At 33.0% G+C, this 12,154-nt stretch overlaps 1 protein-coding gene across 4 annotated transcripts in view; it reads right to left on the bottom strand.

The window, feature by feature from the left end:
• LOC140434795 (serine protease inhibitor 88Ea-like) overlaps positions 1-12,154 on the bottom strand; it is a 111,864-nt gene that overhangs the window by 29,915 nt on the left and 69,795 nt on the right. For all 4 annotated transcript variants that reach the window (XM_072523313.1, XM_072523310.1, XM_072523312.1 and 1 more), the window contains exon 4: positions 6,817-7,052. In XM_072523313.1, coding sequence (XP_072379414.1) covers positions 6,817-7,052 — 236 coding nt within the window. The remainder of the gene's footprint in view (positions 1-6,816; positions 7,053-12,154) is intronic.

Below are 12,154 nucleotides of genomic sequence, written 5' to 3'. Positions count from 1 at the left end.
TTATGCACTTAAACAAAGAGGGACAATTGTTGCAATTTAGTGTTAACTGTCTTAATTGCGCAGTACATTTATAAATTAAACAAGAAGTAGATTGTCCTAATTTAGACCTCTAAATTAGCATCTCATTATTTGATAAAACAACTAAGTGACATTAAATATATTTGCTATATGTCCTAATTTAGACCTCTAAATTAGCATCTCATTATTTGATAAAACAACTAAGTGACATTAAATATATTTGCTGTCACAAATTGCAAATATTAAAAATATTTTCTATCATCATCAGCTAATTATTCAATATTTTCTGATAAATAATGGAGCTCATTACTCATTGCTAGTTATGTAGTCGTGAGAAATATCGCATATTACTCACGGCCATGTGAGTGGCAGTAAAATCAATCATTGGTCACTTAAAAAATTGAAGCGAGATATGAAATTGACAATAATATTTAAAACCCGTGGAATAGTCTGTTCACTTAAATTCATAGTTGCGTAGTGAAAGTAATGTTGAAAATTGGACACCAGTAGATATTGCAGAAGCAACTCAAATTACATACAAAATTGTATTGCTGGATAAATCTAGGAAAAAGTACAATTTGAAAAGTCAAAATTTTATGATCTGGAGAATCCAAATGAATATAAAATCTTTTTCCGAAAATGTTTTACTGGCATATTTTGGCGAATCTTCGTCATTATCGGCGCTTTATCCAATGTTACGAAGAACATTGTGTGGTCATCCTCTATTTTTTGTGCCCTCTGGTTTTAAAAATGTTAATTTTTTCGTGTATTCGTGATCCGACATCCTCGCAATGTATCCAGCCCATCTAAGTCTCTGCACTTTAACGAATTTCACAATATTTGGATCGGTGTATAACTGATATAGTTCAAAGTTGTATCTTCGACGCCATAGCCCATTTTCGTTTAAGGCCCCAAAAATCTTTCTAAGAATTATCTTAAAAATACCAAGAAGTCTTTCATCATTTTGAGATAAGGTCCACGTTTCAGCCCCATATATCAAAACCGGTCTTATTAAGGTCTTTTGTATATTGAGCTTTACTGCACGTTTTATATTTTTAAATGTTTCTGGAGATCGTAAACAGTTTTGTTTGCTATTGCTATGCGTCTTTTTATTTCGTCGTTTGTCGTGTTTGTTGCGTTTACTAGCAATCCAAAATATGTAAATTCTTTGACTTGCTCAAAGGTATGGTTGTTAATTTGAATTCTCTGTTGGATATTTCGGGGGTTTTTAGAAACCAAGATATATTTGTTTTTTTCCTCGTTTACCACAAGTCCCAATTCACTTGCCGCGTCCGCAAGCCTTGTAAAACTGTATCATATCTCTGATACTTCTACCCACTATAACTATATACATCCAAGATATGGGAATTCTTTGACTTGATCAAAGGTATGGTGTAAATTTGAATTCCCCGTTGGATATTTCGGGAGTTTTTAGAAACCAACAGATATTTATTTTTTCATCGTTTACCATAAGTGCTAATTCACTTGCCGCGTCCGCAAGCCTTGTAATACACTGCACCATATCTCTCATACTTATGCCCACTATAACTATAGTGGCCAGAATCTATCTAGTCCGACTAAGCATAAACTAAAAAAATCCAAAAGATCGACATAAGGATATAAAGAAATCGACATAAGGATATAAAAATTAGTCCCGAAGGATATAAAAATAATTATATGACTAAAACATTGAATATGCAAACTTCAAGTAAAAAACTTATATTAACGCTTAATTACATTTTTTCATAATTATGTTCCTCTAAAATGTAATATTAAATATCTATAATATTTTGTTTTGTTTTTAAATTAAAGATAATATTTCTATGTTTTGCATTATGATCGTAGAAAAAGTGAGTATTCTACTCGCCAGTAATTCTCTAACTCGTACTATTAATTCCTCGGATGAATTTCCAAATGTCGCAAATGTTTTTCATCCAGGATATTTAACGATTATCAGAAATCCTTTTTCCTTCAATGTTTCCCTTCATAATTAGTAAGTAATTATGTGTCCCAAATATACCTTCTTTCCCCTAGTGGTGATCACGAAGTTCCCTTTCATTAATATGATCTGTTCATGATATTTTTTTAAGTCTCCCAAAAAGCCACATCTTAAAAGCTTCCAACTTTCCCATTTAGTCAACATTAACAGTCCAAGCTTCGGCGCCATAAAAAAGAATATAGTGAATATAATATTTTACCATCTGATAATGGCTTTGCACATTGAGTCTTTGGTTACTTAGAATTCTAAGCATATTCAAAAATGCTCTTAATTGCTCTATTTTTGATCCAATTTTTGATTTTGGATTTAGATCTTCAGTAATCCAGACTCCTAAGTGTTTGATTTTTTCCACTTGTTTAATATGTTCATTTTTAATCTGCATCCTTGTTATGATTTTACCCCTCTTACTTTAACCATGGTTTTTCTTTTCTTTATGTTTATTGTTAAACCGAAGGATAGGATGGACGACCGAAATCATAAAGAACAAATCCAACAACCGATTAAAACAACAAGAGCCTCAAAGTTCTAAGGAGAAAATTGACAAATAGCAAAAAAGAAATAATGAAATTAAAGAATACAGTTGGAAATATCACCAACAACAGAGATAAATTACTAAAGGTAGTAAAAGATTTCTATACAGAATTATAGAGAAGTCAACAAAACCATGATGAGCAACTAACAGAAAAGTTAGAAAATTCAGGAAAAATATTAGTCAACCAAGGATTGGAATTGATGTCTGGTATGTCAACAGACGTAATAAGGCACTAAAGAAAATAAAAAGAAATGAAGCCCCAGATCAGAATATAAAGATATTATTCAACTTAAAACAAAACTACACCACAGTGATACACCTACAAGATGGCACAGTGCACTTACCATTTTATTACATAAAAAAAGGTTAAATCACCTCTAATTATTCACAAGATTAATAACAAATAGACTGGAAACAAAATTAGATTTTTACCAACTTATGGGACTGGCAGGTTTTAGGAAAAACTTTGGCACCAACGACCACCTCCACTGCATAAAAGGGATTTTTAAAAAATCCATCGAATACAATTAAGAAGCTTCTTAAAGACAGGAAAGATTTATTTTTCACGTTGAGAATGCCTATGAATAGCTGTTCTGATGAGCTTTATTAAAGCGAAATACGTATAAACAGATACATAGACGCTTTGTACGTGAAATCAAATCTTGACTGTCTTTTTCATTTTATTCGGGTCTACTCTGTATGAGTACAAGAAACCAATTCGCTAATGATTTCTGCTTAGTTGAGGAGACATGTCGTGGAATGCAAATTTTAGATTCCCCATGTCTCTATTAACATCTTTATCAACGTCTGCTTTGCCTTGCAATTTTTAAAAGGCTCAGATTAAGGCAGAAATCTGAATTGTGTTTCGAAACTATTTTACGGATTGAATGATGAATATTGCCAACCTTCGACTTCTAAACGAGGTAGGTGGGAAACTTCTCAGCCAATCTCAGATGATGAATGATTACACATATTAGAAGATTCACATGACGACAGTGACGCAAGTGATGAAGATTTATATTGTGATGAAGATGATTAAACAGATGATCCTAATTTACAAGAAGAATCTGAAGATGATGATAGTGATGATGAGTCTCAAAATATTATTGAATGGTCTTCAGAGGTTCAAAATTCTATAGTGCTACAATTTACAGCAATACCAGGATTGAAAATTAATGTGGGTGGCAGCAATCCTATTGATTACTTCAATTTATTGGCATGTGAATTATTCTATGACCTGATTATTCAAAATAGAAATTTATATGCCGTTGATATTCTTTCTCAAAGTAAATCTGAGAAAAGTAGAATTGCAACTTAGAAGGATATAACTGTAGAAGAATTTAAAATTTTTCTGGGTTTATTGTTTCACATGGGAACCATAAAAATTAATCGTATGAATGATTATTGGAAGAAAAATCATTTATTTAGTATTCCAGTGTTTGGACAATATATGAGCCGAAATCGCTTTATGTTAATTTTGCGTGCCTTACATTTTAACAATAATAGTAATAATAACCAGTCCAGACTTGCCAAGATATCTCCATTGTTAGATTTTTTTTAATAATAAAATAGTTAATTTTTATTATCCAGAAAGAAAATTAGCCCTGGACGAATCTATGATTTTATGGAGAGGAAGACTTAGTTATCGTTAATTTCTCAAGGGCAAACGACACAAATATAGTGTCAAACTGTATACTTTGGCAGAATGTACCGGGATAATTCAACGCATATTAGTTTATAGTGGAGCTAGTGACCTCGTAGTTGGAGGACATAATCATACGGAAAAAGTAGTGCTAAATTTGATGGATTCGAAACTAAATGTTGGTCACTCCTTATATATGAATAATTTTTATAATAGTGTTCCATTGAGTAAAAAACTACTTTCGGTTAAAACTTATATTACAGGAACATTGAGAACAGGAAGAGTGGAAAATCCACACGAAGTTGTTTCTTGAAAATTAAAACAAAATGAACTGGTAAGTGCGTACAATAATAAAAGGATATGTATGTGTGTGTAAATGGAAAGTTTAGCGAGATATTTTAATGACCTCTTCCAAATTTGGTCATGAAATAGTTCCAACAATATCTAGGAAAGGAATTGATAAAAGAGCCCCTTTTAGTCGCTGAATATAACAAAAACAAAGGTAACATTGATTTAGGCGACCAGATGTTAAATTATTATAGTTTCGAACACAAAACTGTGAGGTGGTACAAAAAATTGGCGTACATATTTTTCAAATTATGCTAATCAATGCATACTATTCCTATAATAGTTCTAATACAAAAATGTCATTGTACGACTTTCGATTGTCGCTGGTTGTTAGTCTTTTGGGACCAAACCCAAAAATCCCTCAAGTCAAGAAAAATTTGACGTTTTATTTGATATTCCATTGTCCTAAATCAGCTAATGGTATTAAAAAACGACGACGGTGTAAATATTACTGGCAAACTAAAAAAGAAAGAAAGGATTCATTGTTTTATTGTGCGGAGTGCCCTGAACATCCGGTATTGTGCTTAGAAAATTGTTTTAGATGTTTGCATAAAGAAATTGAAAATTAGGTAATTAGTTTGTTTTCTTGATGTTGTTGCCTTTTAATAATTACTTATGTTAGTTATCTAGGTTCATAATTATATTTTTTCTCAATCAGATTATTATTTTTTTTTAAGTTCAACCGACACATTTTCCGCCCTGTGGCCACCAACGCGACTCGCGCGGTGAGTTTTTTTTTGTGACCAAATTAATTTTTTTTGTACCCATATTCATTATAAATGACTTTTTAAAGTGTACCTTAAAAATTAATTAGTTTACACGAATACATCTCAGTGGCCCACTTTTTACCTTAAAAAACGGGACGGGGCTGAACGTGTACATGAGTATGGTGGTGGTAGGTCGCTATTCATTAGGGATTCTATGTCGGTAGAGGATTTTCTGAATTAATTGTGTCAGTTGTTGTGTTAGGTTCTGTCCTCTATATTTTAGCAGTTCATTTGGTATTCCGTCCTGTCGGGGACTTTTTCTATTTTTTTTATTTCTAGAGTTCTAATTGTATCTCCCGCGGTTCGTGATATCCTCCGTGTCTCCTAAATTGTACAATTCAGTGAGATAATCGATCTATTCCTCGTTAGGTATTTGATTCGTATCAACTAGTTCATTAACTTCTTTTTTTCATGATCTGATCCACCTCGACATCTGTTTCTGTAGACCATAGAAGACCTTATCCATCCTTTTGGAAATGATTTCCCAGTATTGGTTTTTTGCTTGGTCCACCATAGTCAACGTTTCGTTTCTTATTTTCCGCTATTCATCATACGATTCCAAGGGAGCTGCTCGGTATTTAAGGTAAGCCTGTTTCTTTAATCTTTTAAACTGTTTCTTTAAACAACTAATTTAATTTATATATATTGAATGATGATACAAGTGCAAAGAACCAATTCATCGAGTATATAAATTTTAAATTTAAAACAAATCTCGATACGCTTACCCATTAGTGAAAGTAAAAGTTGAGGGCTATTAAGAAAGAAGTTTGAAAACAGGTGCTATTCATACACATAAATTATTATTGGACAAAATTTTGATAACAGAAAGTATTATTTATTTAATTGTTTTATCTTATTTTAATTTGTCAACAATTTTAACAATTTCAAAATTATTATTTGATCACATAAACTTTACTCGCGATATTGCATACAAAACAAAACACTTAAGTTGAATATCATGTATTCTAGACAGCCCAAATGCAAATAAAAAATCACAGCGTAATTTGAACTCCAAAATTTAAACCACGTACTCTCCACTAAAGGAATATAAATGTGTTATTTAACGTCTTTTTCCTCTACAAATTATTCAGTACTTAATTTGTTTACTAGAAACCACCATTATGTGCAATTTGTATCACACGGTTGCAATCCATAAGCGAAACAATGTTTTTTTTTCATTTTCGTATATCAATATCTGAATTTTTGTATAATTTTTTTTGTTATCGTTAGTTAAATATGTTTTAATTCTTTTCTCTATAAAAATATTGCAGTTGTATTTTAATATATTTGAAAACGTAACTATCCCAATAACTGACAAACTACAGAGTAATCCATTTAAAACCCTACAAAGGATTTCATATTTTACTGAAAATAGTTATTTGAAAACCTAGAAACACTAAATTTTTTTTAATCATTTCCTCTTAATAATTAATTTATATCATATATAACCTTACAATTTAATCAACAACCAGGTAAACTAAAAAAAATATATTTAGTTTATACTACTTACCGGAGTCATTTCCAAAGTGGTTTCTAAACTGAATTTAGGAAAAGCGACTTGAACAGTTTTGGAAACTAAACTGTCATTTTCGACAATATTCTTAAAGTTTGCCAAAGTTAATTTTTTTAATGTAGCTTCTATCGAGTTTTCAGTATTTGAGAATGGAGGGAGAAGAATGTACATACTTATATTATCTCCCTTATAAGGCATTTCCAGAATGTGTGCTCCCAAAGATTCAGACACGTCTACAAATAATTTTGATATTTTAATTATAAATATAAAAATAGAACTTTATGTTTATATAAGAACTTAAAACTAAAGACTGACTGACTAGTATCACTACGACTCTAACAATCAATTACAAAATATTTTAATTTAAATTAACGTTACTCCAGTCATCAGAGTCAGACACGAAAAAGCCACTGAACCTCTAAAAATCATACGAACAAGCTGAATTTTGCTGAGAGCGCCAATTTTGGAATCCCAAAGACGATCCAAAAAGTTTACCACGTTTACCCTCCGCCTTCCCCCAAAAATCGTTTTACGATGAATGTGTACACCGTAGAAAAAATGTTTGAAATAAAAAATGTAGCTGAGATAATTTTGAACAAAAATATTTATTTTCACTTTTTCTCTAGAATGAACCGTTAGAAACAATGTTTGAAGCGACCGGTGATTTTCAATGTCAGGTAGGCGCGCGAAATCAATTTTAAATAAAATTTTAATCAACTTGACTGTAAAAATTCGATATCTTTTGATCAAAGTGTCCTATCGACAAGCATTAAAATTCGTTTTAAAGTTGAAGAGAAAAGCTTTTGTATGCAATTTTTGAATTTTGCCGCAAATAAAGTAAGTTTCTGTAAAGGCGTTAAATAAATAAACGTTTAGCGATATTTACCATTTTTTACGATTCTCATAAGATCACTAATAATTATCACTTCCATTTGCGAGTCACTATAAAATTTTCATTATTCGATGCCAATATTTATAACATATAGCCTAAAATTTCGGTTTTAAGTTTTAGCAACAAATGTGAGTCATTTGAAATATGCCTAAAAAACGCTAAATTTAAACTTTTACATTACAAACCACCTAAAACGTTTAACACTGCTTCTTTTTAATTACACAAGTACGATTTTCAAAACGACATAATTTCAGCTACAAATTCCACCTAATACCCTTTTCGTGGAAGCATTTCCGTAACGAGCGATCGTTTGTGATGTGAATGTTTAAGTTCCGCGTTTTTGGGCATATTTCAAATGCCTCACATTTGTTGCCAAAACTCAAAACCGAAATTTCAGGCCATATATTAAAAAAAGGCTCTTATAATGAAAATTCAATAGTGACCAGTTAATGGAAGTGATAAATAATATTGATCTCACAAAAATCGTAAAAAATTGTAAAAATCGCTAAAAGTTATTTATTTACCACCTTTATAGAAACTGACTTTATTTGCGGCAATATAAAAAAATTTTATAAGAAAGATAGGACAATCTTATCAGAAGATATCGAATTTTTACCGTCGAGTTGATACAAATTTTATTTAAAATTGTACGCGCGCGTACCTGACATAGAAAATCATCGATTGCTTCAAGCGTTGTTTCTAAGAGAACGATTCATTCTACACAAAAGTGTTAAAAACATTTTTGTTCGAAATTATGTCAGCTACATTTTTTATTTAAAACATTTTTTTCTATGGCGTATAGATTCTTGGTAAATCGATTTTTTCTGTTTTTATCCACCTACGAGGGGGGATTTTAGGGAGAAACCTTGGGGTAAAAGTGGTGAACTTCTTTTTTAGGGTCCCAAAATTCACATTCTTAGCAAAAGTCAGCTTGTTCGTATGATTTTTAGAGGTCAAATCTCTGACGACTGGACTACGTGGTGAATTGTCTTCTCAATAACCAATACATTTTTCCAAACCTTAAGAAAGAAGACTGAGTAAATTGCGAGAACTCTCAGGTAAGACGGGAAAATAAAGAAGAGAAGAGAATTCAACTTGAATCTCGTATCGATTTTCTAGACTACACGAAAGGTGTCGACAAGGTTAATCGTAAACTGCTATGGAACATACTAAAAGAGAAAGAATTTTCAATATATCTCATACAGGCAATTAAAAAGCTAATCTCAAGTTGGAAAATAAAGAAGAGAAGAGAATTCAACTTGAAACTCGTATCGATTTTCTAGACTATACGAAAGGTGTCGACAAAGTTAATCGTAAACTGCCATCTTCTTCTTCAAGTGCCATCTCCGCGGCGGAGGTCGGCAATCATCATAGCTATTCGAACTTTTGAGACGGCTGCTCTGAAAAGTTCATTTGATGTACATCCGTACCACTCTCTCAGGTTGCGCAGCCATGACATTCTACGCCTCCCTATGCTTCTCTTTCCTTGGATCTTTCCCTGCATGATCAGTTGGAGCAAGGTGTATTTCTCTCCACGTGTAATATGTCCGAGATATTCCAATTTTTTTGTTTTTATTGAATTTAAAATTTCCATTTCTTTGTTCATCCTTCTCAGAACCTCTTTGTTTGTGACGTGTTCTGTCCATGATATTTTCAGAATTCTTCTGTACACCCACAGCTCAAATGATTCCAGTTTTTTCGTTGATGTAGCATTCAAGGTCCAAGATTCCATTCCATAAAATAAGGTCGAAAAAACATAGCACCTCGCCAACCTAACTCTTAGTTCCAGTTTTAAATCCCTGGTACATAGAACTCTTCTCATTTTGTTGAAATTTGCTCTAGCCTTTTCTATTCTTATTTTTATCTCCTGATTGTAATCATTTGTGGAGTTAATCATTGTTCCCAGGTATGCATATTTGTCCACTTGTTCGACGTTGGTTTCGTTTATTAGAAGACTCTCGTTATTTCTTTGAGTTTTCGATATTCTCATAAATTTCGTCTTCTTGACATTCATTGTTAGACCATACTCTTTTCCATACTCTGCTATTCTGGTCACCAGTCTCTGAAGATCTTCAATGTTTTCGGCTAAAATCACAGTGTCGTCCGCATATCTAATGTTGTTAATGGGAACTCCATTTACCTTTATTCCAGCTGTTTCACCCTCAAGAGCTTTTTTCAGGACCTCTTCGGAGTAGGCGTTGAAAAGAATTGGCGACAATACGCATCCCTGTCTTACTCCACATCTAATTTCAATTTCTTCTGACAGCTGTTCGTTAACACGTACTTTTGCTCGCTGTTTATAGTATAAACTGCCATGGAACATACTAAAAGAGAAAGAATTTCCAATATATCTCATACAAGCAATTAAAAAGCTTATCTCAAGTGACACAGTCAAGGGTCAAGGTTTTAACTAATGACTAAGAATCAGCGCTGATAAAAATTAACTAAGGAGTTAGCCAAGGTTACTGCTTATCATCAATTCTTTTCCACTTGTATATCGATCTGATCGATTTTAATTATTTGGGCTGCAATTTTCTTTCGACTATAACCGTGTTTTGTTGGATTATAAATAAATTAAATATTTTCTAGCAGTGCCATCTAGTGGCTACTTTACTATTTATTACGTTGTGTCACCTTTTTGTTTCAAGGTAGTAGCAAAAATACAGCTATATAGTTAACACGTGTTTTATTTGTTCTTCAAATCCCCATTTTTGTTCCACAACTCTATAATTTATCAACAGGTTATCTGCACAGACGATTAAGTGGCAGATTTTCTGTTCGAGTAGTGCGTGTGTATTTGATGAAAAAGTTAGTCGATGAACAGTATCAAAATGGCTGTAAACTATTTCACAAGCGTGCCGCCTTTAACCGGTAGGGACAAATACCAGGACTGGTAAATGTCCCTCCTTGTAAAACCTTCGTTTTGGAAGGATTATCGAAGTCGATTTAGGGAACCGAAGAAGACACTTTGGCTTGTTGCCAAAGCTAAAGCTAAGTTAATATTGACTTTAGATCCATCCCTATATTATTTGCATTAAAAGAAGCTTTCACGGTGAAAGATGTATGGGATACGCTAAAAAATTATTCGAAGACTCAGGTTTCTTTAGGAAAATAGGATTGCTGCGAACGCTCATATCGCTTCTTCTTCTTTGGGTGCCGTGTCCGTATTCAGACGTTGGCCGTCATCATGTTTAAAATTTCCTGAAACCTTTCTCTGTCGGCTGCTGCGCGAAATAATTCTTCTACTGTGGAAACACACCATTGTCTAATATTACGCAGCCATGAAAGTTTCTTTCGACCAATCCATCTCTTTCCTTCCACTTTTCCTTGTATTATAAGGCAAAGTAGATGGTATTTAGGTCCTTTAATTATATGGCCGAAGTATTCTGTTTTTCTCCTCTTTATGGTGTTTATGAGCAGGCGTTCTGAATTGATCATTTGAAGAACATCTTCATTGGAAGTGTGCGAAACCTACGATATCTTTAGGATTCGTCTATAGCACCACAATTCGAATGCTTCTAACTTGTTTAGCATTGTGGTTTTTGCATAAGTTTCTGTTGCATAAAACTGGTTTTCAGGTCATAAAAGCCTTACGTGATATTTCGATCCTGGTTATTATCTCTTTATCAGTCACAATTTACATTTAACCAGCTGCCAAGGTATTTGAAATGATTTACCCTTTCGATCTCCTCTCCATTAGGAGAAATCAGACCTTGATCTATATTGATCTTTCCAACAGCCATCCACTTTGTCTCTGAAATGTTGATTTTAAGGCCTCTTCGATAACTTGCTTCACTGACTAGATTTGGTGATGTTTGGAGATCTTGTAAATTTTCTGCAAGAATGGCTGTATCGTCAGCGTATCTAATATTGTTGATTACGCTCATATCGTTACAGTTTGGAAAACTGCAATTCCATGGAATCATACGTTAATCAAGTGAATGAAACGGACCAGAAGTTGAATAGGACCGGCTTATAGATTGATGACACGTGGGGTGGCTCCTTACTTTTGACGGGACTTCCAGAAAGGTATATACCCATTATTCTAGCTATGGAACATTCAGGTGTCGCTATAACCATCAACGAAATCAAATCTAAATTGCTGGATATGCCGATAGACGGCGCTGGCACTGAAAAGCAGAAAGATTTTCCTACAAAGTCAAGTAAATGCAGCACTAAGTACGTACAGAACGTTAAAAAGAAAGACAAGAAAAATTCAGCCTTTTTTGTTGAAAAGAGAAAGGTCATTTCATGAATAAGTGCCCTAGTTTTAATAATAATGCGTGTTTAGTGCACCATTTTTAATGGAAAATTTAAATTTTCAGATTTTTATCAGCACCAATTCTGGATGCAACACGCATCTTACAGCGAGAAAAGATTGGTTGAGAAATATCCGAGATGCAAATTCGTCGAATATAACTGTGACTAACAATGAACTTCTGA

Source organism: Diabrotica undecimpunctata, chromosome 2 (genome assembly GCF_040954645.1).
Source record: "Diabrotica undecimpunctata isolate CICGRU chromosome 2, icDiaUnde3, whole genome shotgun sequence".
Classification (NCBI taxonomy): domain Eukaryota; kingdom Metazoa; phylum Arthropoda; class Insecta; order Coleoptera; family Chrysomelidae; genus Diabrotica; species Diabrotica undecimpunctata.
Note: the sequence above shows the minus strand (reverse complement) of the source record. Positions and strands in the feature narration are given on the sequence as shown.